At 43.8% G+C, this 27,673-nt stretch overlaps 1 protein-coding gene across 7 annotated transcripts in view; it reads left to right on the top strand.

The window, feature by feature from the left end:
• The window catches only part of RBM33 (RNA binding motif protein 33), a 594,498-nt gene that overhangs the window by 228,425 nt on the left and 338,400 nt on the right, over window positions 1-27,673 (top strand). For all 7 annotated transcript variants that reach the window (XR_014970135.1, XR_014970134.1, XR_014970136.1 and 4 more), the window contains one exon: window positions 12,606-12,664. Coding sequence is in view for 4 of the 7 variants with exons in the window: in XM_085631975.1 (XP_085488101.1) it covers window positions 12,606-12,664 (59 nt within the window). In the remaining 3 variants the exon portion in view is untranslated. The remainder of the gene's footprint in view (window positions 1-12,605; window positions 12,665-27,673) is intronic.

Genomic DNA, 27,673 nt, shown 5'->3' with positions numbered 1-27,673 from the left:
GAGTTACAGAAAAGAAACTACTCCTTCTATAGCAATATGGAGATAAACATAGCCAATGTTTTATCTTTCACCTTTTCTAGACTTAATGCCCGTGATAGATCTCTAAGTGGATACAATGTTATTCTCAACTTACTCGCAAGTGTGTGCGTGATTCGTCAAAACGTGGGTTCCGAATTCACCCTGACTACGGGCATGCAGCCTCGAGCTCACTTTTCTTACACTACAGCTTGGCTTTTGGGAAAACCTTTCTCCCGGTCGGTCAGCACATTTCTAGATAAATGGTGAATGTTCAAATAACCATGGGTTCGCAATTTCTCCAAACTGCAGGTGCGCAGATGCGAACTCACTCTATTCAGAAACACAGACAACACCTCTCACGGCAAATCTTTTATGACATTCTCAGCCTGGCTAGGCTTTCCCAAAAGCCAAGCTGTAGTGTGAGAAAAGGGAGCTCGAGGCTGCATGCCCGTAGTCAGGGTGAATTCGGAACCCACGTTTTGACGAATCACGCACACACTTGCGAGTAAGTTGAGAATAACATTGTATCCACTTAGAGATCTATCACGGGCATTAAGTCTAGAAAAGGTGAAAGATAAAACATTGGCTATGTTTATCTCCATATTGCTATAGAATCGTACTGACCAAAGGATTCAGAAGTCTCTCAACAGTTAAGCGGGTACATGGCAAATAATGAAGACGCAGGAGCCCAGGAGTAAGTATATAAGCATCTCAGCTAAATAAGCAACCTAATTAGTAAGCAGTAACACTGGTAGGCAGTCTCTAAATAAATATTACCGCCTTTGATTGTTGTTTGCCGTAGAATCATCGAAACTGTCCGTGTTTTCCAGTAAGCCGAGTCGGAGCGCAGCCCAGTGCAGAGATAACCACCCATGAAAGTAGATAAGATATCGTAAACAAAGGAAATAGAGAAAGCTCTAAATTCATCCCTTCTTGGAATCTGGAATCAGAAAATCAAGGTAACACTAGTAGCACGTGAATATGGTAACATAGAAAACGAGGAAATAGATATCAAAATTATCCCGTTTATGTAGATAGTTGCTTGATTCAATACCAGATTAAGGTTTAGTCAACACAATGGGCTGATCCCTCCACCTTTAATCTTGCTGGTAAGAACCCTCATGAATCGTTGCCTTTACATGGTACACCACTTCAGTTTAAACCTAAACTATGTGTAAATAAGAGCGATATGGCAGATAGGAGATGACATTAGTGTCTACATCTGTGAATTCAATTGATAATGTCTTCCTAGATCTAAAGTTTTCCCCTACAGATTTTATAACTAGGCACAGGGATACATGTAAACTGAACAGACTGGAGATGGATTATGTTTGTTTGTTTGTGTAAATATTATGTATAGATATATAGATGTAAATAGAAATGTATAGGTGGATAGAAGTCATACATGTATAAGAGTGCATGTCTAAAATAGTTTTTTTTAATAATCATAAATGTACACTTGATGTATTTGGTATGTGCAAGCGATTATAGTTTGTTTCTTTTACCATAGGATTTAAGAAATTATGGCCACCTGAGGAAGGCTGAACGCCGAAACGCGCGTAGATTTAACAAAAGCCATAATTGATAGTTGCTCTCTATCTCTGTTGTATGTAAATATGGAATGTAAATATGATTGCCCAGCTGAATATGAAATGATACAGCATTGATGATAAGAAATGTCTATATAGAAGGACTCATGATTTTCTATTGTATATATCAAAAAATATTCAAATAGTAAGAAATAAAGAAGTTCAATGAAAATATGGTCCTTGCAATAGTCATGTTTTGATTAATGGGGGCAGACATAACAATCACTTGTACATTACCTGGTTTTTCACATATTGTTTCCTATATTTGTGTTCACAATTATGGGGCTTCCATAAATGCCATGCCGAGAGACCTACATACTGTCCAAGGCTTCCTAAACATGTAAATCAGATGTCAGCAGGTGCAATCAGTAGGTTATCTTGTCATGTCTCCTTATGGCATTTCATGTAGCAGGGTATTTTTTTAGGATTTGTAATTTTTCACATTATGGCAGGTTGCCTGTGCTTGTGACATTTCTGAAAGCAGGACATCTTTAAGTACAGTGTACGATAATGCCTGTGACATGTCTGACAGCAGTGCACTGGTTGTAAATGTAAGATTTCAGAGTTCAGTGCATTGGTAGCGAGTATGGCACATGTGTCAAATGTTTCTTGAGGCAACCATGTATTCCTGAATCAGACTGCATAATTCAGTGTGTAGTAATTGTATACCTCTTCAGTTCCTGGAGGCACTGCACCCAGGATAATGTGCTGCATGGCTAAACACTTATAAGGTCCAAAAGATGAGTCCTATTGGCTATGCCAGTGCTTATTTTTTCTGTGACTGAAGTTAGAGTATTTTGTAAAGTGAACTGTGACAATCGCATTGAGACCAGTTCACAGGTCAAGTACATTACCATTAGGTCAAGTATATTTTTCAAGTTACCAGACCTGAAGGTCTAGTACATTTTTTTTTATGATTTCTCGAGCCCTGGACTCCCTTTGGGTTCGGACTGACTGATAACCCCACCAGTCTCTGCATGCAGCTTCTTTTTGTAGGTACTGTTTCCCATTGGCTTCAACGGGCGGCCCGACACCGGAAAGCACCTCTGCACCCGTATTCCCCATAGCTGACCTGTTGGTGCTGTATTGGACCTTGACCCCTTTTTAGGTCTCGCCTGAGCCAGCGCTTTAGCGCTGCTCTGGCGAGAGCTTTAGTAAATGGGGAATTTGGAAGTGCAAACTAGTGCTTTCAGGCCTCCAAATACAGTGCATGTGCGCCGGGCGCGCGCACAATTTGGCAGCCTGCGTGATCATTTTGCGGCCGCTTTGTTGTTCTCAGTGAGCCGCGCGGCCACTGAGAACATCACAGCGGCTGCAAAAGTGCTCACCATATGCCAGCCTGCGTGCCTCTCACCCCTACCCCCTCCCTTATCCCACTTCCTGCTTGTTCTATGTCCCTGTTAGTGTCCATTAGTCCACATCTCCCCCAGTAACCTTTTTACTGCTTCCCTCCGCATTGCCTCACCCCACCCCCATGCCTGTATCACTGAACTCCCACTACCGCGCTCCCTCTCACTGTGTATACCCATCTCTCGGCACCCGTCCTATTGTGTATGTTTCACTAATCTTTGTGTTTCTTTCTTTGTATTCACCTTCTCATTATCTCCAGGTAGTCCCTCCATTAGTGCTCAACTCTCTTCAGTGTGTCTCTTTCTTTTGTTCGCATGTCTCGCTTTGCCTACTTTACTTCATATTTTCTCTACGCCATCTCCTGGTTTTAATTGCTCCCCTTTGATCTCCCCGGAATCAATCGGCTCATTACGGGACCAGTCCTTTACATTTCCATATCTGCGACCATCTTTAACAGTCCCCCCTAATGTTTGTGAAAACAGCACTGTTGTCCGGAGAAGAAAGCGGAACACTTCGATGAGGTAGGCCGCCAGGACTGCAGCCCCAGTTATGTGAACCCAGCCCACGGCAGCTCAGAAGGGGGCCAAAGGAAGGTCTGTCAGCCCAACAGTGGTTGCGCCGCGTGCCTAGTGCATGTGCCAATTTGCCTTGAAGGTAGCTTATTTACAAGCCCCTGCCCCGCCAGAGCGTCACTTTAAAATGGGAATAAGTGATGTACCACCGGCGCAAGGGGCTTGTAAATAAGCCCATGTATTTAAAACGAAAACTGAGAAAACTCCACGTTTTAAATTAATATAAAAGCTCTGCGCTTTCCCAGCAGAACCCCGTGAATGGAACATTTATGATATGAGAGGCTGTGACGAGGAGGCCCGTACAGACGAGGATGGGAACCTACCTCTGGTAACAGAGTGCGTGAACAATCCCCTCTCCCCTCTCTCCCTCCAGCAGCCTGAAGCCTGGGAAGCGGAACTTCACACACGAGCCGCTGGAGAAAAAGGGGGCCCGTGTTTCTTTAACTGGGCCGAGTTCTCATCATGCTCCGCCTACACCGATGACGTAGAAAAGGAGAGGAGCTCAAATCCAGGAAGTAGGGAGAGTTGGGGGTGTTCCTTATCCAACGACGACGAGAACGAGACGAGAGAGATTGCTGGGAACGAACGTGAGAGAGAGACAGACGACGGAGGAACGTCTGCAAGACCGACCCCGAGGGTACCGGAGCCTGGAGGCCAACGACTCTGCGACTCGCCCCGCCACGTTTCAGGAGAAGCGTGGCTCCAACAGGTACGAGCACGTATCTCGGGTTGGGCGGGACGTAAGGGGCTGACAAAACCGTAAAAGCCGACTTCCCTTATACCCTATCCCGAACACCACCGACACCTAGAAGTTTGGAAAGAGCACTGTGTGACTCCTCACTACCCTTCCCTCACGTAAAGCACGAAGTGAGCACCCGACTGATTCCAGTCTTCCTTTTCTTTTATTTCTCATACGCTGTGTTACTGAGAGCTGTCCTCCGGAGACGACGTCATCCTGGAGCGGACCAGACGAGGAAAGACATTTCCTAGAGGCCGTGTGTCCCCAGAGCAAGAGTCGGACTCCCCCTTACCTTACTATAGACCGCGACTTATAGAAAAAGAGTCTTAAGACCAATAAAACCTTTGTTACCATCTACCGCTTTCTCGGTGTTTCCATCGGTCCCGCCACAGAGGGCTTCCAATGTGATCTCACATGTCCCACCCTACTCTTCCCTTTCCTTCATTCCCTCTTTTCTTTGTCCTACGTCTTTCTTTCCATGCTCTTTCTTATCCACTTTTCCCTCTCTTCCTCAAGTTCATATCTCTCCATTTCTGTCCCCTTCTCCCCCTTTCCATTTCCCTTTCCTTCCATTAGTTGTTTTCCCTAACTCTTCTATCCTCACTCCTTCTGTCACCCTTTCCTTTCCCCACCCTTACCTTTTCCTCCTCTTCACTTTTCCCTTTCCTTCCCCCTCCCTCCTCTCCCCTCTCCTTTCCCTTTCCATCCATCTCTTCCCTTCCGTTTGCCCTCTCCATCCACCTCCCCTTCTTCGCTTCCCTTCTCTACTCTTCCCTTTCCATCCCATACCTCCCCTCTCCTCCCCCTCCTCCTCTCCCTCCCTTTGTGTCAACACCTTCCTGTCCTTTCCCATCCCCTCCACCTCACTGCACCCTGCCTTCCCTTTCCTTTCCACTCCCTTCTTCTTCCTAATCCTCATTCCTTTTCCCTTCCCCTTTCCTTCCCTTCCCATACCCTCCCCTCCTTCCCCTTTGACATTTCCCTTCCCTCTTATTGGTCTCCGAAAACAATTAAAACGAGCATTTGCATAGCCAATAAGTCTCGCCTTTGGGACCTTATAAGTGTTTAGCCATGCAACAGTTGATGTTGTTGCACCAAGGATATTGTGCTGGATAACTAAACACTTATAAGGTCCCAAAGGCGAGACCTATTGGCTATGCCAGGGCTTGTTACCTTAAGTCCTGGAGAACAGTCCTGTAAATTGGTGACAGAGGACTGTATGCAGTATATATTTTTCCCCATAGGATTACATTACCTTGTTACTCTGCAGATACAGTGCAGTTTTTATTTCTTGTAAAATCACTATTTCAAAGTACTTACCTAAGATTGAAGTTGTGGGTGTTGAATATATACAAATAAGTGTCATTTTTAGGTCTCGCCTGAGCCAGCGGATGTGCTGCTCTGGCGAGTCTTTTAGTAAGTGGGTTTTCAAAGTGCCACCCACCGGCTTTTGCTGGCCTAAAGCTTGCGTTCACGGGAGCGTGAACGTGCACAGCTGCCAGCTTTCAGCGCCTGAGGCACCATCTGGAGCGTGATTACTTTCACTTTTGGCGCTGCTGTGAGCACCACTCACGTGTTTGCCGGCGCGCGCGTGCACCCCTGCTTTCACTTTTGCACCTTGAAGAGATCTTGTTTATACTACTGTTAGGTTTTCACTTGTAAGGCAACTTTGCATCAGTGTATTGGTTGCTACTCTTTTCCTTTCGAGCGCCTGCATTTTGTTTAACAGCCTGGCAGGTCCTATAACCTGAGTCTTTTATTGTGCACACTCAAGGCCAGTGTTGTGTTTACACCGAGGATTTATGCTACTGGCATCGAGCCCTCGGGGTGGATGGGCGTGTCTTTTAAATGTGACCAAAAGAGTCTGTTTCCCTTTTTATCTTGGATAATTTCATGGAGAGAGAACCTATGTGGATAAATGTAAGGGCCATCTTTGGGAGATTTGAAATACGATATTCTGCGATGATGGAACACCTTGTTTCTAAGCTTTCAACGCCACTTTCGGCATAATGTTCAATATACCATTTTAAGGAGCAGAAGCCATTGTGGGTTGTGTTGTTACCGACTTCATGTGGAAATGGGGAGTCGTGTGTGCAGTCCCCTGATTGAATGTCGTGGCTGTGAATAGGGATAGGCCGGCTGGTCAGTAATCTGCAGCAAGGCGGGTGCATTTCTGTTGATACCATTGCTAGAGGGATCCACCCTTTCTTTGTCAATGATTGTAATTATAACACCTTACTTGCGTTTTAATTGTGAATTTTCAAGAATAGGTTGTGCCTCACTGCAGCAGCTGGTTGGCTTCAGGTGTGAACCCAGTCATCTACCGAAGAGTTACTGACACATGCAGGTTAGCAGAGCTCTCAGGTTTCCTTCCCTGCAGGAGAAACGTATCAATTTATCCTTGTATTCTGTGACTTTTAGTCCTGTTTAACCTATTCCAAAACCAGGACTACAAGTCCCAGAATGCACAGAAAATATCTGGAATGGAAGAGCTACTCCCTTGTAATACTGGTAAACCTGATCGCGCTACGGCTTGGTGGGTGAGGGCAAAGACAGGCTAAATCTCAAAGTACAAAATACGACAAGTGAGCACAGCAGAATTCCCTCACCGCTTTATAACTTTACATACCCCAGAGTTACCTGAAGGTAGGCTGTGAGACTGACGTCACTGCATCCGAACTAATGCGGTTATATTAACCTTGTAATGATGGAAGGCAGAGTGAGTCGGATTTTCCTGGATTCATACCTGTAAAATGCAGCTGAAACAGCAAACTGCTAGCATTCCAAAGGGATGTGTTTGCAGGCTCAGCAGAGCCCTGTTAGATAGCTGAGCGAGTTGAGTGCGTGGGTTTAAGGCACAGGTTCACATTGACCCTGGCAGGGCACACTTGGTGTTTAAACCTGCTGACTTGGATGCAATAGTGATAGTGGTGTGTATAGTAGTAATACCGGTTATTTACAACATTACAACACAACTAGTGTGTAACCATGTAAAATAATCTGTACAATCACCTGCTTTATGAAGAAAGCGACTGGAAGTCTTTGACTTCTACATTGGGGGTTATATTCCGCTTCAATCTGGACTAACATCCACGCCGGGCAGGTTTGAGCATTTATGGGACATTATATGGCAGCATTCCTTTGTTTTTTAATTTGCATCTCATAAGCAAGGCATAGATTTACTTTAGATCTCTGCAGATTTACTATTCGTGTAGGCAGGCTCAGCGTTTAGGATTTTGGCAAATCTACTTTTATCTGCCAAATCCAAATGGAACTTCAAAAAGTTCACAAGTGCGCAAACAGTCCTCTCTCTTGCCGCTGGACCCGTCTGCTGAAATTATACGTAATATTCCATCAATATGGCCCAGAACATTTCTGTGATATTTATCGAGTACGTCAATGCATACAATATGCTTGATTCCCACCGGAATATGTGTTGGACCCCCATCCGGCCACAACCCAGGATGCACAGCCATGAAATGAGATCGACTCACTGATCATTAAGTTCCAACAATATTTTCATTAGTAATCGATTTGTTATTTCCTTCAATTAACTTCACAATCCAACTGTAGTCGTACTTCTATTTTCAACCACAAGTTCAACATTCGCCTGTCCAGGCTTCTCTTTAAAACTCATGGGGATTCACCAATCCTCATAGTGCAACGTTAAATAATGTAACCCAATGCATTTCGGGCATTGATTGCCCTTCCTCAGGGGTAGCTATAAATCATCAGTTCTCTTCCCACACTCATCTATACAGTTGTTGCTTGGTGCGCCTGTTCACAAATATCCTACAACCTCCATTCTCCTGCTTGCCGCGAGTTAAGAAAGTAACTACACCAACCGCTTTATCGTGAAAAACCGAATGAATCATAATAGAACTTATCAACATGCTAAATGGCCAAGATCCCAAACCCAAAATAGTAAAGCAAAATTTAAAACAAAAAGTGGAATAAAACACCCCTGTGCCCTCAAGGTCATGTCATAATAAAACACCCCTGTGTCATCTCCTAGTATTCAAAAAGAATAACTTCGTTAAACAGTTTAACCTTCAACCTGATGTACGCCGCAACTCACTACTCCAAAGTAAATGTGCTCGTTAACCAAACATGAGTCTCCCAATTATATTTAAATCGTACCACGTGATGTCACAAAACAAACTCGACAAAATACTCCAATTACTTCTGTGTAAATGTGCTATTTAACGTGCAGCTTTTTCATCATAGGGTTTCTTTTATTTCTGCACTCCACTGTTAAATGAGCAATGTTCTTTCGATGGCATTGGTACAGCACACGTTCTTGCTGTTAGTATAGTCTCGAAGCTGGTCTGAATAACTTTCCACATGTTTAGTTGCAGCCAGAAGTCTGATCATGCTTGTGAAGATGTGATTCAGGTGCTGAGGTACTGTGTTCTCATCTATTCTCCCAGAAGGGGATATGGTGTCTTTCTCCTCACCCTGTGGGCAGATAGGTTTGTCCCAATTGGGAAGGTTGCCCCAAACTAGCCCCCAAGGAAGTATCATGCACTTCCTAATCTGCATGGTACACGTTCTTAGCAGCAGGCATTTTAACCCTCTGCGTTACCTTAGGATGAGTCAAAACTTCAACTAGACACTCCTCCGGTCTCTTTCCAGGACTTCTCTTGACATTTTAATTGATGTCTGAAAGTTGCTGGAGGCCCGGAACGAGGCAGCAGGTGCTTTTAAAATGTTGGTACACATTTTCAAAAATGACGCCCCCACCCCAAGTCAACGCCCGGTGTGGTCGCACCGATCGCACCGCCCTAGAGCCTGCCCTGCTCACAGTGAACTGCCAAATCAAATCAGTATCCTCATCCTACTTCGACACGCTTCACCTGCTTCGAAAGACATTCAGATGACTCCCCACAGAAATCAGAAAGATGGTCACCCACACACTCATCACCAGCAGACTTGACTATGGCAATGCACTCTACACCAGCGTCACCCAGAAACAGCTCAGGAAACTACAGAATGTCCAAAACACTGCAGCTGGTCCTGGACATCTCCCACCGCAGCCACATTACACAACACCTTCAACAACTCCCCTGGCTCCCAATCAAAAAGAGAATCACCTTCAAGCTCCTCACACATGTCTACAAAGCTCTCGACTATGCAGGACCAGAATATCTGAACCACCGCCTCGCATTCCACACACCTGCCAGACAACTCTGCTCCGCCTGCCTAATTCACCCTGGCCTCCGCCGCCATAGATCCACAAGACCAGAACCGGAGGAAGATCCTTCTCCTACCTCGCAGCGAAGACCTGGAACACCCTGCCCCTCCACCTCAGGCAATCCGTGTCGTTGACCAAATTCAGGAAGGACCTCAAGACTTGGCTCTTCAACTGAACCTCCACACCCAGATGGATCAGCAGCTCCCCCCCTGCTTCTGCGCTTTGAGACCCTCATGGGTGAGTAACCACGCTATACAAACTCCTGATTGATTGAGGGCTGCTTCCCCTTGTCCCTGGGGCCTAGTGGGTGGATCCCTGCTTGGGGATCACCCTTATGTGGCGATCCCCATGAGGGATTCACTGGGGAGAGGTACCATTGGAAAGGGGATGTTCTCCTCCAATAATAGCTCTCCCAAAGCAGTCAGTGCTTGGGGGGGGCTGAGCTATGCCGGTTTGCTAATTGTACTTTCACTTTACTGTAATGACATCAGCTCGACCTGCTCGCTGGTGTTCATTACAACAAAGAAAACAAGCATAGGTCTTGCTTTTGGAACCTTATAAGTATTTAGGTTTGCAGCACAAGATCCTTGGTGCAACAACATCACCTGTTGCATGGCTAAACCTTGTATCTTATAAGTGTTTAGCCAAGCAACAGTTGATGTTGTTGCACCAAGGATATTGTGCTGAAGTTATCCAGCACAATATCCTTGGTACAACAACATCAAGTGTTGCATGGCTAAACGCTTATAAGGCACTAAAGGCGAGACCTATTGGCTATGCCAATGCTTGTTCTAAATTGGTCTTGAGGTTCTTCATGAGTATGTCTCTCAATTATTGACTCTGTGTGTGTGTTTAATAAGTGCATTAACACTACCCTCTGATAAGCCTAAACTTCTTGCCCATACTACCACAAAAGAGAGCATTTGGGATTATTAATTTAAACCCTTTCAGGCAGTATGGCTCGTCTGGACTTTCTACATAGTGTACCTCTTTTTGGTACTCCTAATAAAAAGCCAGCTTCCTACAGTCTGGTAAACCACCAAGGATATAGTATAACAAAAAAGGGGATTGTAGCAGTGCACCCTAGCATCGGGTCTTACTACCACCCTAAAAGGGGCAATATGGGTGGGGGCAGAAAGGCCATTAGTAACCAGAGCAAATAATTAAAGAATGGTCTGCTTGTTCCAGACAGCTGCGTCGATGGTAATCTCAGCACAATAAACATTTTGTTGTAATTTTAAGAAAAAAAAAACACTTTCATGCAAATCAATTTTTTTCATTTTTCTGAAGAAAAAAAAAATACAATATTGCTGTGTTTCGGCTGTTTTCCCGGTTCCTTCTAGGAGACCACAAATCCTGGTTACCTTTAGGGTCCCCAGTATGTGAACAATAAAGGACGCACATTTGGCCTGGATACCTATTGTGAAAGAAAAACCGTATGATGGCTTAATTTAACTTAAAGGGCCCCAAATATTTAAACAAAAAAGGCTCAGCACGGTGGGGGAGAGGACAGGGGGGGGCGAAGCCTCAATACTGAGAGGTTGAAGCTCTGAAAAGAGTTCGGTTTACTTCCTGTACTGTAACGTGTGTCTGTGTATCCAGATTATGACCCTGTATGCTGACTTTACAGAAAAGTAGAAAAGGCTGCACACGCATCTCCGTGTCTGAGTGAAATGATGCCAACTGCTGTTAATGAACGATGGGGGTGCTGTCGTGTTAGACTGTGTAACCCCAAAACTATTATGCATTATTATTTTTATGGGAGGATTTATCTAGTCGCCTATACTGTACTTGTGTGATTTCTCTGGAAGTTGAGATCCCGACTCCTTCCATATTGTGCAAAGACAGTCATTTGTATGCGCTCCGAATAGCTCCCTTTTCCTGTGTATAGGTCTTCTGAGGGCAGGTTGTTGCTTGCCTGTCCCGAGTTACGTCTAGGTAACTCAATAACTCCCTTTTCCTGTGTATAGGTCTTCCGAGGGCAGGTTGTTGCTTGCCTGTCCCGAGTTACGTCTAGGTAACCCAAGAGCAAGAAAGGCAGCATATTTTGATACAGAATGCTGGAACTGATTCTGTTCTTGTAGGTTAACGTTTGTGGAAGAAGGTGGGTCAGCTAAGGTCGCAGCGCTTCACTTTGTCCTCACCACGGTACCAGGGGACACTGCTACGGATCTATGGTGCATTAACATGGTGCTAGCAAGCCCTTGCTGCGAGCTGTTTTGCATTGTATTCTGTAACTTGCATGTGGCTTAATAGCCTGCTGATTTTGGGAAGGCTGATTGTAGAACACTTGTCTTTGTTCATGGTTTAAGTCCTTTAAAAGCTCAATACGTTCAGAAAGAAAAGCCCCGCGGTAGCATCTGTGGGATGGGATTCTAGGCGCACAAAAGTATGGTTGCTACCGACTCCCCGTGCCATATTTTAATGTGGGCAATTTTACCTTTTGGAGAATTCCTAACCTCTGGTGCTTTTCACTTCACAACCTAATTTGTGGCAATGCTGCATTAAGAGCTTAAGCAGCGGCTCAGATATGTGCATTCTTTGCAAGATGTTGGCGTCATAGTCATTTCTAATATTTAACTCTTAGTAATCACACTGTCTTCTGTAGGCTGTGAATGTTTGTGAGGAATGCGAAATATACATTTTTTATTGACGAAATTCTGAGTGGAACATGACATGTTGCTCCTGATTTGCGGCAGTGTGGGTATCATACTGCACTCTGCTGTAAAACTGATTACATTTGTGAAAAACGCAGAATTTTATTAATTGAGACAGGATTGAGAAAAACATTACAATCAAATTTCCTTGTGGTGGATTTTGCATGTTATGCCCATCTATCGTCTTCTGAAACATGGTTGTTGATGTAATTTTTTTAATAAATGGAGTGGCACTGTAAGAATGTTTTTTACTGCACAAGCTGTTCATTTTCGTGGAGAAAAGAACCTAAATTCACATTTGCTGTGATTTGCAAGCCATGTTGGATGCTTGTCTCTTTTTCTGTGCTTCATGGTGAAATATTTCGGTTGAGGAACATAAATCACCCACCACAATGTTAAAGGCTACTTTGAATTTAATTTTAACAATTTCCTCCTTGTTTTCGAAAAATGTGTCGTTAATAGGCATTTCCGTTTTCCTTGTTTTAGTTCCCCTGCTACCAACGCCACCTCAACCCAGACCAGCTGCAGTCCCTCAGAGATTTCCGGTGAGTAGCAGCTGCTCCTTCTACTGCGATATGGATAAGCATACATTTGTGATTGCATATTAGAATAGCAAATAAAGGCTGTTCCTACTAAGTACAATTTTAAGAATTTGTAAATATTGACAATTAACTCTGCTGTTAGAGATGTTTGTTAAAGGTTTTATGTCAGTGAATTATGTACTGTAGAATTAATTCTGGCTCAATGTAAAAATTCGGAGGGAATATTGTCAGTGGGGGTTATCGCCATATCTGTCTTGAGAAGCCCAGCCTTTGCTATTTAACCAAATTTTACTGTCCAAACATTGATTTTTTTTTTTCTCTTCCTCTTTTGCATTTAATATTGAAACGTGGTCAAGTATAGAACGTTCCCAAGTAACTTTTTTTTTATTGCAATGGCGATTTCAGCATACTAAATGCCTTTTCTTATATCTGAAATATTTAATGTGGCTTGAGAAACAAAATTTAAGTTCTACGTTACTAAAAAGGATGCTACTACAGCACCTGTGCCCAGAGAATGCTGCAATTCACCATTAACTTGTTGGCATTCAATTGCAATATTACTTTAATTAATGTGAGCTCTGACTCAGGGACTTTAAATGCTTTAGGAAATATTTAAGATTTTACGCTGTGTTTTTGAAAATGACGTTGGCATATTACTGAAATAAGTGGTTTCTGATGGATATTTCTGATCGCAGGTTCCTTATCTTTGAATTTGCAAGGTATTAGGCTGAAACGAAAAAAAAATTTGAAATGTTTTCCATATGTTGATAGATGGTGCCAATAGACTTTACGGTGACTCCACCTCTTCTTCATAAGGGACTGCACACAGCTGTAAATAAGTTCCACCTTCGCACGTTGACGTCAGTTCCTTATTTTTCTGCCCCCTTCGACATGGATCCAGAGCTCCACTCCTAAATTTTTCTTTGTTTTACTGACATCCAAAGCAGTTTTGCTGACAGTGTGCTAGGGATGTCTCCCCCGAAAACTACAGGCTTCAAGCCCAGCTGTGCTGTGTTGAACCTGCTACAAGCAGATGTCGATCACAGACCCACATGTCTATCTGTGTTTGGTGTATCTGATAAAAGCATGATTTAAAGCCATGTGACAAATGCTCCCCGAGGCATTCAAAGGCCGTCAAGGAGCAGGACACCGCTCTGTCTGTGGAAATATGGATTTTTATGGTCAGTTATGTCCCCTATCTTGGACCCCAACGGTTTCATGTATAAATCACAAGTACATGTATGTTCCCTCCAGTTCCAGTTATGAAGACGCAAACACATGTGCGTCCACCGTCAACATGTCCTCTTTCAGATCCGCCATGAATGGGCCGGATATTCTATTTCTAAGTATGAAAGGCCACCGGCTTTATATGGTTCACTTCCCACATTTTACAGTCCAGGCGAATAGGCCCTGATTCTGCCATTAAGCCTTTTCCTGCCTTCTGCCTCTGAAAGCTCCAGTCTGAGCTCGCATCTGTGACCATGAACTTTGTCTTACTCCCTGCGCGGCTAACGGTGCCTGACTCGACCTATCTGCCTGCCAAAAACTGTATTTCACCTTCAAGATTATCTGCTCTGCTCCGCTCCTCATCCGATGCATTCCTGTCTAGTAGTTTAGGTAAACATTCTTTCAGCTACCGAGCAAAAGGCCCGGCTTCTCTGTCTTTATGCAAGTAATTCATAGCCCTGTTACTATGGAAGATTTCTGCCCTCGCATCTAGTGTAGACACTTAGACGCTTGTACACGCACTAACAGTCAGTATAGTCAGTATAGAATAAGATTCTATCCTAAGAGACCTTTCTTTTTGGATAACACAGTTCTTTAAACATAGGATGTTAGATATGATTTGGGATTAGGTTGACATAACCCCAGACTTCTGTCTCCACATGTAGAGCTAAATGTCAAGTCCCCTTCACCCCCTAGTCGCACGTCAATCACACGTCATGCTGCTGCGCGCGCATCTCTGCCAAGTATTTCTGCTGACATTGCGAAATTCTTTCATGGAACCACCCTATTGTGACATCATACCTGATGACGTTCTTTAAGTTACGCCCAGTTACACCCATTTTAGTTACGCATGTATGTTCTTATCTTTGTTATCAACTGTTACGCCTCCTGCATCTGTTTCACTGTAATGCCTATTGTATAAAAATGATTACTTGTCAATAAAGTTTGTCCTTCACTTCCTGAACCTTCGTGGTGATGGAATATGGAGTCCATCAATTCGAATTGATTTTGGAATAAAGCCCGTTCCGAACCTCTAATACCACGGATTCTGCCTCTTATTTTACTGAGCTATTATTATAGATTTTCCGCATCAAATTAAGTCCCGGTAATTAAATTATTTACCACATATATGGCGCCCGAACAGGGACACTTTCTCATCTCACGCGCCGGAGGTGCGTTGCAGGCCCGGTCTCCTGTCACAGCTGGACGGACAACAACGCGTACCCACAGGATTTCCTGTATCTCCCTCCTGCCGAGCGGGGGTAACTGAGGCTGCGATCAACACCCAGACGAGGCGGTGAGAAGTGCGAAGTATCCCGACCAGAGCCTAGCTGAGAGAGCAAGATCCGAGGTATACAGAGGCCCACCAGGTTCCGAAGTTCCGAAGTTTCGAGTCGAGTCCAGTCCGGTCCGAGTCCAGTTCAGTTCAGTTCCGAGGCCTTCCGTTCCGAGCTACCCGGTGAGTACCATTATCGGGGAGGCGTTCTGACGTGCACATAGGTTGTGCCGGTCAAGACGGGTTTGGGTACACAAATCCGGTCTGCACTGTTTCAGCAGTGTATCTGTACTGTTTAGCAGTATATCAAGTATGTCTAGTATATAATCCAGAATTACCTAGTTAGTGCCGAGTATTATGCTTAGTGACTAGTTCCCCAAATGGCCATCATTGTTGTTCATTAAATGTTAAATGTTAAGATGTTTTAAATACGTTCTGCATATTGTGGTGTGAATGACTGTTCATTATTGTGTTTTGTTGTATTAAAACGTGTTCAGAATTAGGTATCAGATCAGTTCTCAAAAATGCCGCTCTTTTCGAAATTAAGACAGATCAAAACTAGAAAAGGGGTACTCGAAGAAGCTGTTCCCATTCCTCCTAGGGACACTCCAGGGTACTTCATGTATCATAAACATGGCCTAGACGCCATATTATTTCTTGATTTATGGGTAGACTACACCAAGGAACTACCAGAAAGTCAGAGGTGGCCCGCAGCTGGGACCTGGGATGCAGATTGCATCATGAAAGTAGAGGAAGAATTATGGAAAAAGAAAGCTAGACAGTCACAGAAAGATGCCATTGAATTATGGCATAAAGAATCATTAAGACGTACAGAAAAAGCACTCAGACAGGAAGAGAAAAGTAAGGAGAATTCAAATAAAGTTCGAGAAAATCTATTAATTGAAGAAGGTACTCGAGTAAAATCAGAACAAGTAGACAGACAAATAAATGCCCTTATGAATGGTATGTATCCTCTTCTGGCCGAAGGATTACCTAAGGCTACTCCGGAGATACCAAAAGACTTGCCACCCCCATTGTTCCCGATAAAAGTACATCCCAAAGGGCATCCCAGAACCGCAGAAGATGTTTTTCTTTCCTCTTATTTAGACGACGCAGCTCCCGAGTATGCTAATGCTGCGCCACATAGACCGCCTGCCGAGGGGGTTCAACGCCAAGACCCTCCTCCGTCTGTACCTCCGCAACAACAAACTCCGACACAAGTTCCGGCAAGCACATCTGTTTCTACAGCTGTACCCACACCTATGGTTGCTATATCACGTTCAACGAATCCTTTCACATCCAGCACCCCAGGCGGTGCTACAGGAGGTGCATCCAACATTTTTTCCACGCCACCCAGAGTAAATAAACTTTCCTTTCAAGAATTAGCCCACCAACGTACGCCCAAACTAGTAACTCCCGACACGCTTAAGGAACTTCTAATAGATTGTAGATATGATCCTGTGCCCGGCAAAAAGGATGAAATGCTGCTGGCATCATTACGTATCAGACGAGCTGCAATATATTTAGGGAGGCTACCAGGAATGACTACACATTTAGAAAATATATATCACTTTGTCCAGTCAGGACGAGATTCCGAAAGTATTAATAGAGCCTTGGAGTACCAGAAAGTGGAGATACAGGGGGAACTGTTACGTTTCCTCATAAATTGTGTGATCAGAAATCAAGACCGACCAGGGGTAAATCCGGAAGAAATGCAAATTCTTACCACCTGGAGTCGGAATATATCAGATGGGAGACATGATAAACGATCATGTATAGTAGCTATGTGCCGCAAGATCCGCAAAGAAATAGAACGAATACACGAAGAAAGATTAGCAGTAGACGAGCCTGAACAAACCGAGGAGGAGGAAGAATTAGAACTACCCACAGGACAGTTAGAAACAATGGCCTATGTAGGTAGAGGGAAATATTGTAATAATACTAGATGCTTTACTGATCCGATACGTCCGATACGTCCAGATAATAGCAGAAATTTCCAAACTCCTATAATAAATATACGGTCCCCCGAACATTCGTTCCAAGCCGCTGACAAATTACTCCGAGAACGAAGGGGTTATCATCTACTCGATTCTATGGACGAACAAGAATTAGCCAGGTCAGCCGTTCATTGGGTTGACAGTCCCGGAAAATATAGTGATGATACATTAGCGCACACGTTTTTGAACCTCACCCCAGATGAACAGCGTTTAGCTGGTATCTATATGGTTCAACAACTCCTTATATTATATAAAAGCCAACACTCCGATCCTGGTCCATTACCTGATATATTGACTGAATTACTCACGAATAAATGGAGAGGTTCAGGTACTGAGTTAATTAGAGAAATACTAGAATCCAGAAAGCAGTACATTCTTTTTGTATGTCCCGAACATGTCTCACTGCCCATAAAAGAAAGAACGACGTATTATATGGATAGACAGAATCCCTTACGCGAAGTGCACCCGATAAAAGGTGATGACAACCAGTTTAAACGTGTGTTTGTATACACACCCATATCTAAAATAGAACTATTAGAAATGAAGAAAGTGGTACCCAGTCATGACAAAGACCCAGCGGGTTTCCACCGTGAAATTAAAGACATGTTGCTCATGGGAGAGTATACCTATCCCGACATTATGACAATATTGAAGGTATTAATGCCTGCGGGCATTTACGAAAAACTCAAGGAAAAGGATTGGGAGGTGGGAGACCAGAAGATAGATTGGACAGCATTAGAAAACGAAGAAAAAGCTCGAGGTCCAGGTTCAGGGCTTGGGGAAAAGACCAAAACACTACCAGGTTTACTAGTACAGGTACTGCCACGTTTATTAACTACGAAAAAGGAAGACTGGGGTGCAATCTCAGCCTGTAAACAAGAGGACGATGAGGACACTAGTGATTTCTATGCCCGATTCGAAAAATGTTTTGGTATAAATAGTGGAATAAAAGCAAGTAGCGAATCGTATCCACATCTGTTTGTGACAAAATTAGTTGAAAATTCCTTGCCCCAAGTTAAGAATAGAGTATTGAAATTCGAGAGTACCTGGCAAGGTAACTCTCCGTCACAAATGTTACAAATGCTACAGTACCATCACAATAGAATTAGAGAGGAACAAGAACATGAACAAAGACGCATGAAAGACACGAAAATGAAAATGCTAGTTTCTCAGACAGTTCCAGCTGACGGTCATAAAAAGGGTATGACACAGTCCAGTGTTTCAACCGGTCCTGTAAAAGGGACATGCAACTATTGTAAACAGCCAGGCCATTATGTACACGATTGCCCAGTTTTAAAACATAATATCGCCACAGGTAATACAAAAGAAAGACCACGGCCACTTAGACAGGATCAGAACCAACAAGGAGCTCCGCAGCATGCACAGTCCATGCCAGCTCCGCAACAATCTATGACAGCTCCACCATCGCAGCCTATTGCTGCCACACAAACAACGACACGACAGATGTACCAGACCGCACAGTATGATTATCCTGATTATCAACGATACTCATGAAACAGCCTAGAGAGGGAAGTTGGCTTACCCCTTATCGAGGTCCCTGTAGATCAAGAAGGACCTTATGTACACAGTGAACTATTAGGCCAAGATAGAAAATTTTTACTTGATACAGGGGCAAGCCGAACAACCATAAAACGAAGTGAAGTTCCAGGGGCACCCCTCTCAGGCTCACAGAATATTTCCCTTGGTTTTTCAGGAAAACCTATCATTAACGAAGTATCACAGCCTCTTCCCCTTACGATTGGTCCCTTGACACGAACTACAGATTTATTGCTTACTAAATCATGTCCAGAAAACCTGTTAGGTATAAAAACTTTGAAAGCTCTAGGAGCTATAATATGTTGTTCTCCGGAAGGAGTAAGATTGTTTCTACGTGATTTCAAAGGGCACTATGTGTCCCGAGACATGGATCACCGACTGCAGACTTTACCCACACATTTATGGGCACAAGGCCCTACAGATGTTGGTTGCATGAACATTACACCATATCGAGTCACACTAAAGGCAGGAGTGGTACTACCACGAATGCGACAATACAAGTTACCCCCAGATGCTGTAGTGGCTTTACTGCAAATCATTGACGAACTTATTACCCAAGGAGTGGTTGTGGAAACCGACTCCAATGTATGTAATTCACCGATAATTCCGATTCTTAAACGAACTGATCCGAAAGCCCCGCCAGTATATCGATTGGTTATTGATCTGCGCGAATTAAATAAATGTATTGTACCACAATACCCCGTAGTCCCAGATATTTCTTCATTACTGACAGCCATTGATTCCGAAGCAACATTCTTTACTGTAATTGATCTCAAGAATGCCTTTTTCAGCGTCCCAATAGATCCGGAAAGCCAATACTTGTTCGGATTTAGTTTAAATGGACGAAGCTTTAAATTCACACGCGCACCTCAAGGATTCACAGAAAGCCCCAGCATCTATAGCCAAGCACTGAAACGAGAACTTGACAGTATACACATGCCAGTCAACACTGCCCTGTTTCAATATGTCGATGATCTGCTGATCACCGCTAGAAGCGAACCTGAATGTGAAAAAGCCTCACTGACGGTTTTACAATTCTTGGCCGAAAAGGGGCACAAGGTGTCCCCTTCTAAGCTGCAATTCTGTGTCCAGCGAGTTGTTTACCTTGGTCACTCGCTGTCCAAGGAGGGAAGGCAGCTTACACCCGATCGCATCCAGTTAATTGCTAACATGCCAATACCCAAGACACAAAAGGAGGTGCGGGCTTTTATAGGCCTCACTTCATATTGTAGGCAGTGGATCCCTCAGTATGCATTTCTAGCAAAACCACTCATTCAGTTGACAACACAGGAGGCAGCCACATCGACTGTCCTCCCTTGGACTCAGGAACATACACAAGCTTTTGAAAGCCTAAAGAAAGCTTTATGTCAAGCACCTGTCTTAGCAACACCATGTTACAATAAACATTTTACACTCTTTGTTACAGAACGCGAAGGTACTGCTTTGTCAGTACTCACACAGGAACAAGCAGGATCACACAAACCATGTGCTTATTTTTCTAGTACATTAGATCCCGTAGCTCAGGCTCTGCCTGCGTGCCTGAAATCAGTGGCAGCGACAGCTTTAGCAATCAGACAAAGCGATGCCATAGTGTTAGGACATCAATTGACAGTACAAGTACCACACGCAGTAGAGGTTCTCTTGAACCGAACGCAAACACAACACTTGACTATAGCAAGACTCACTGGTTACGAATTGACATTGTTTCAGCCACACATAGAAATCAGACGTTGTAGTACATTAAATCCTGCCACACTGTTACCAGTAAACGGAACAGACCCATTAGCACATGATTGTATTGAAGTTATTACTATCACGACGAAACCTAGACAAGACTTGACAGACGTCCCATTGTCAGACCCAGACCTGACGTTGTATGTAGATGGTTCATGTATGAGAACAAGTACAGGAGAGCTAGTGGCCGCGTATGCAGTCACAACAGACACTGAAGTCATTGAAACAAATCGTATTAATACCTTATCAGCTCAAGCAGCAGAGCTCATCGCTCTGACACAAGCCTGTATTCAAGCCACAAATAAGAAAGTCAACATATACACTGATTCACGTTATGCATTCGGAGTTGTACATGACTTCGGCGTGCTGTGGCGAGAGAGAGGTTATTTAACTTCTCACGGTGCCCACATTCAGCACGGACCCCTCATTCATGCTTTATTAGATGCAATACATCTACCCACTGCAATATCAATTATGAAATGTAAAGCTCATACGAAAGTTACTGATATCATTTCCCAAGGCAATGATCTAGCTGACAAAACAGCTAAACAGACTGCTCAAACTCACACATCTGACATGACAAAGACAATAGTTCCGACACCAACACAGTGCATGATGGTTAAGGATCCCGCTCTTGACGTAATTGACATACAGACACATGCTACACCAGACGAAATAAAGAAATGGACTGAATTAGGAGGGATCCAAACGGATCAAGGATGGATGACGAAGGAAAAATCTGTATGGTTTCTTCCCGACTCAATGGTCCAAGTTATCATTAATACAATACATAGTCCAGCGCACCTAGGAGAAAAGGCTATGCTAGACAGCATTCAACACATTTGGTTCAACAAACATTTACGAGCAGCAGCTAAACAAAAAGTCCGTACCTGTATGATCTGCTGTCAGTTTAACCCAGGTAAAAGCATTCCCGTAGAACAGCGTGGATTTCAGCCTCCTGAGCACCCTTTTGAAGTCCTCCAGATTATATCCAGATGGAACGATGTCGAGGATTCAAATATGTTCTTGTAGTTGTCTGTGCTCTTTCCCGTTGGACAGAGGCATTCCCGGTTTCAGATTACACTGCCCCGACTACTGCCAAACAGTTAGTTCGAGAATTCTTCCCACGGTACGGTTTACCACGTGTTGTCTACTCAGATAACGGCCAGCCGTTCTCATCCGAACTAATGAAACACGTTTCACTTTTGTTAGGATATCAATGGAGATTTCATTGTGTCCGACACCCCGAGGCAGCAGGTCTCGTGGAACGACATAATCAAACTCTGAAAATTAGATTGTCCAAAATATGTAGAGAGAAAGGTGTCGACTGGGTAGTAGCCTTACCAGTTGCACTCTTTTACATGAGAATGGTAGCGCACTCTCGAACAGGGCTATCCCCTTATGAGGTGATCTTCGGTAGACCACCAAATATGTGGGGGACGCCTATACCACGCAAAATAACTGATGTAGACTGTAATATGCTGACAGATTACCTAGCTTCCTTGATGTCTGCACTACAATCTTGTCGTTCACAGGTAGCTGCAGCCTTTCCCGACAACACCGAGGTGAAACCCCATGACGTAATTCCCGGGGACCTGGTGTTAGTGAGGAACTTTGACCGGAAGTCTCAGCTGGATCCTAGGTGGAAATCGCCTCAACTCGTACTGTTAACCACAAGGACAGCCGTGAAGATCGAAGGTCGAAAAGGCTGGATACATTCAAGTCATATAAAGAAATTTCATGGATTACCATCCGATATAGAGACTAAACCCTGTATTTCCTCAAAGACAGACTCAAAGCTCCCCTTGGTTGAGCAAACGAACTCAGAACTATATAGACTAAATTTGAGGTCCAATAAGTCAGACAATTTGATTGTTTAAGTCCTCTCCAAGGTGAATCGGTTGAATTTGTCTCTGACATGTATCCTCTGGACCGGAATAGAGAAAGAAATAATCAAATCCAGTTGAAAAAACATGCGTACTGTAAATCACTGCGTAGTCATTGCACAGTGACGTTATTAATTCTGTTTTTCTTATGTCTTTTAATAATCGCTGCAAGTATATTATTGCACATATATTATCCTATTTCTAAACATGTTTACAATGTTACTGCTGAACATTCTTTTAGTGAATTACCCCCGCATGAGTTGTCCTATAGATTTGCGCTGCGCAATAACACTTTTATTAGTATGTTACATCATTCCCATCAGGTTAGCAATGCTACAAATTGTTGGATATGTGGCCGACTCCCTCCCTATCAGAACTATAAGGGAATTCTGCCTCTCTTTCCATATCCGTTCACACACAATGGCTCCTGTGGAGCATGGTTTAGTTTAATTAATTCCCTAGATTCGAATTCCGCGGTTTATCAAGACAACTGGGTATGGGGAAACCTGAACTTAGTCTTGCTTAAAGTCTGTTACCCTAACAAGGAGGGACTTCCCAAAAGAACAGGAACTGATCTAGAAAATGAAGTATATGGATTAGGTAATTTCACGCTTAATCTCATGATCCTGAATGTCGAATCCGAAGCTGCACCAATTTTGCCCGCTATGTCAGTATTTCCAGTTAAAGGTGAATTGTGTATAAGAAAGAATGGCTCCATACACATGGGCCATAGTAAATGCACCACTGTAATAGAATTCAGTGATCAAGGCAAATCTACATTTAGAGCTTCTCGCCATTCCTACTTTGTATGTGGACAGACTGCATATATACGTCTGCCTCTAGATTGGGATGGTACCTGTTACATCGGATTCCTTTTGCCACCTGTTTTCCTAGCTCCTCCTGATTATCACAGAAATACTCATTTAGTACACAATAGAGAACGGAGAGATCTCCCAATAGTCGACTACACTGAAACAGCATGGGAAAAATACACAGATTTCAATAAAGGTCTCTTTCCCTATATAGGTACAGTCACTAATAGTAAACTGATACGTAGATTAACCAGAACCCTTGAAGCAGTAGTAAACGAAACTATTTCCGCCTTAGGCAATTTAACAGAAGAGCAGTCTGCTATGCGGATTGTTGTGCTTCAAAATCGTCTTGTCCTTGACGTCATTCTGGCCGATAGGGGCGGAGCTTGTAGGGTCATCGGATCAAGTTGTTGCATTTTCATACCAGAAAATTCGCCGTCTGTATATAAAGCCATAACCCGCCTTCATAAGATTGTAAGCCAGATACATCAGAATCCAGGCACCTGGACTTGGTCCGGTTGGTTCTGGGGCGTGTTGTCAGCCTGGGGATGGAGAATGCTCTCCTTCCTAGGTATTGGCTTCCTTATACTATTCAGTTGCTGCTTATGTCTACAATGTGGACCAGCGATTTGTGGTCTGTGTGCCACCTCGTGTATCCCACATCCAAGTTTTCGTTTGAGATCCCGGAAGAAGAAAGAAGAACAAATGATGTTATATGAACAGATCAACGGATTGATGAAGATTGATATCTCTTAAGGGCAAGTAGGGGACAAGGAGGGAATGTGGAAATATGGATTTTTATGGTCAGTTATGTCCCCTATCTTGGACCCCAACGGTTTCATGTATAAATCACAAGTACATGTATGTTCCCTCCAGTTCCAGTTATGAAGACGCAAACACATGTGCGTCCACCGTCAACATGTCCTCTTTCAGATCCGCCATGAATGGGCCGGATATTCTATTTCTAAGTATGAAAGGCCACCGGCTTTATATGGTTCACTTCCCACATTTTACAGTCCAGGCGAATAGGCCCTGATTCTGCCATTAAGCCTTTTCCTGCCTTCTGCCTCTGAAAGCTCCAGTCTGAGCTCGCATCTGTGACCATGAACTTTGTCTTACTCCCTGCGCGGCTAACGGTGCCTGACTCGACCTATCTGCCTGCCAAAAACTGTATTTCACCTTCAAGATTATCTGCTCTGCTCTGCTCCGCTCCTCATCCGATGCATTCCTGTCTAGTAGTTTAGGTAAACATTCTTTCAGCTACCGAGCAAAAGGCCCGGCTTCTCTGTCTTTATGCAAGTAATTCATAGCCCTGTTACTATGGAAGATTTCTGCCCTCGCATCTAGTGTAGACACTTAGACGCTTGTACACGCACTAACAGTCAGTATAGTATAAGATTCTATCCTAAGAGACCTTTCTTTTTGGATAACACAGTTCTTTAAACATAGGATGTTAGATATGATTTGGGATTAGGTTGACATAACCCCAGACTTCTGTCTCCACATGTAGAGCTAAATGTCAAGTCCCCTTCACCCCCTAGTCGCACGTCAATCACACGTCATGCTGCTGCGCGCGCATCTCTGCCAAGTATTTCTGCTGACATTGCGAAATTCTTTCATGGAACCACCCTATTGTGACATCATACCTGATGACGTTCTTTAAGTTACGCCCAGTTACACCCATTTTAGTTACGCATGTATGTTCTTATCTTTGTTATCAACTGTTACGCCTCCTGCATCTGTTTCACTGTAATGCCTATTGTATAAAAATGATTACTTGTCAATAAAGTTTGTCCTTCACTTCCTGAACCTTCGTGGTGATGGAATATGGAGTCCATCAATTCGAATTGATTTTGGAATAAAGCCCGTTCCGAACCTCTAATACCACGGATTCTGCCTCTTATTTTACTGAGCTATTATTATAGATTTTCCGCATCAAATTAAGTCCCGGTAATTAAATTATTTACCACATGTCGCTGAGCAAAAGAAGTCGTACTCAAAATTGAGGGCCCGTTTTTGCTCCAAGTTGCAGTCCCAATCTAGTCATGGGTAAGTCTAAGATGAAGTCCAATGTCAAGTTTTGGTGCAAACACAAAATGCTTAGACAAGTATCTTTCCCACCCACCTATCGCTCCCACTCCTGGGAGGGTTCCCACAGTTGGCAGTCAAAGGCGGATGACTCTGCACCAGTCATCCGATTCTGATCCCATTTCTTAGTGCTTAACAAAGCAGAAGGATGTCCAGAAACTGACCCTATCCAGGTGGATTGTTCTGTTCATAAAAATGTTTTGTGCCTTGGCTAAGAAGGTGCCTCCTGAGGGCCTTCAAGCTCGTTCTGCTAGAGCTACGGCCTGCTCTAGGGCGTTATCGTGGAGGGGTCCAGGTCTGGACATTTGCTAGACAGATACATGAATGTTGGTCCTTACACCTTTGCTAGGCATTCCTGCCTTGATTTGCAGGTTGGCAGAGATGCCCATTTTGTCTGCTTGGTACTTCCGAATATCCAGCTGTGAAGTTCGCACCTCAGTCCCACCACTTAGGAGGTACTGCTTTGACATTGATTTTAGAGGTGAGGAATTTGCAGGTAGAAGTATTTCTGCAGCAGAACAAGTTACTTAACAAAGATAAATCTCTTGATCCAGTCCGGCACCTGGGGGAATTCAGAAAATGAGAAATCTGCGGTTAGATAAGCGTATCCACCAGTAAGGGTGTTATCAAAGGCAAATAACTTGTTCTTCTAATATGGTCCAACCTTTGATGTGTCTTTGAAATAAACTACAGAAAGTGCTTTTCTCTATCATTGCTTTTTCCGTGTGTATGAAAACTGAAGGAGGCTCTAGTCTTTAGTTGTTTTTTGTTGTTGGCATCCTTGGAAGAGAGCTGGCATCAGTCAGAGGGGATATCTGTCAATAGTGCAGCAGGTGCAGTGGCACCAAGTCCTAGGATTTTGAGGTGCTTTACTTCTATGATTGTTGTTTACTATTAATGCACAGTTCTGTTTCCTTCATTGAAGTACGCATGATGACACCCTTGCATTGATCTCTTGGAGCACTCCCTTGAGTCCCCGGCTATTGGCCTGTCTTACCTTAACCAGGCTCTGTACTGCTGCTGTTAGGGGACCACTGTGAAGATCCTGTGATGCCCACTCAGCAGGTTGTGACCTTGCTGTGATTCCTCGCTCTCCTCAGGGGCTACTGTGTGAGGTGTACCCTGCACACACACAGCTGGAGCAGCATTGCTTGCATCCTTCTATGGCTGAGTGTAGGGGGCCAGGAAACATGGGTAATTATGAGTGCTGGATGATGGCAGGAGAGTAAGCTGCATTTTGATGTCCACAGCATACTCCTGTTATGGCAGACATCCCTGGGGTCTGGAGTGAGCTACTGCCAATGAGGCAACAAGAGGCATTTGATGGGTCTTTTTCATCTATCTCCACTGCTTAGTTTCTGCACTGCTCTTGAGGTCTGAGCCTGGTCCTGGCATCATTGGTGTATAGTCCTTTAGACCTGTTTGTCTAATATGATTTTAAAATATGACCTCTTTCTTAGTTTCCATCACATTGGCCAAGTGCATTAGAGAGTTGAATGCTCAATGGTGCCTCATTAGCATTCTCCAGACAAGGCTCTTTGACACATATTACGGACGATTATGTGGGGGATAGCTCACATATGCCTTTTACCTTCTTCACAGTACAAGATTTGGTAAGGACTTCTCTGCAGCCCGTTAACTTAGATCTTTGCTGTCCTCACATTCTTTGTTTCTTATCGTGCGAGAAACTGCCTCTTTTGACAAGGTTAGTTCCCCCCCCCCCCCCCTTTTTTTATTTTTTACTGAAAAATGATGTGGTTTCGATGGTAGTGCACAGGGTCCCTGCAAACCAGGCCCCATGTACCAGTGCTTCTTCCCCAAAACTGTTCCACAATTGGCAACTTCAGCACCTTGTAAGTCCCTGGTAAACAGTACACCTGCTTCTCCAGTATTGAATCTTTCATAGATTCACATGCTTGTATCTTCCCCGTCGTCATGGTGGGAGTCTCACGGTAAAAGAATAACCATAGCAGTAAAAGAAAAGCTGCCTGGAAACCATAGAGAGTAAATCTCTGTGTAACCTCTTATCCTCATTATATGGTCCAAACCACAGCCAATCAGAAGCCAGCCCAGAGATACACCATCCCCAGCAGAGCCACCATACCTCAGATTTCCAACCACCATCGTGTGAGAAGGAGTCTCCCTGAGCCTAGCTCAGTTTGTATCTTTGCTGAACTTTTGACCTTCAACAGTTGGAAGTGAGGTACTGATTTTTCATCTCTTTAGTATTCAAGATGTCTGAAAGCTCTAAAAAGAGACTCTTCAGATCCTGCAAGTCCTGTGGAAAACCTAGATTGTTTTCTGAGGATCCACACAAGGAGTGCTTTTACTGTTTGTACCCCAAGCATGTTCCTAAGGAATGCAAGCATTGTCGTACTTTCTCTGCTAAGACTCTTAAGGACAGAGAAGCACGTCTCCTTTTATGGCTTCAAAAG

The sequence above is a fragment of the Triturus cristatus genome, chromosome 10, assembly GCF_964204655.1.
Source record: "Triturus cristatus chromosome 10, aTriCri1.1, whole genome shotgun sequence".
Classification (NCBI taxonomy): domain Eukaryota; kingdom Metazoa; phylum Chordata; class Amphibia; order Caudata; family Salamandridae; genus Triturus; species Triturus cristatus.
This window is presented reverse-complemented; position numbering and strand designations above follow the sequence as displayed.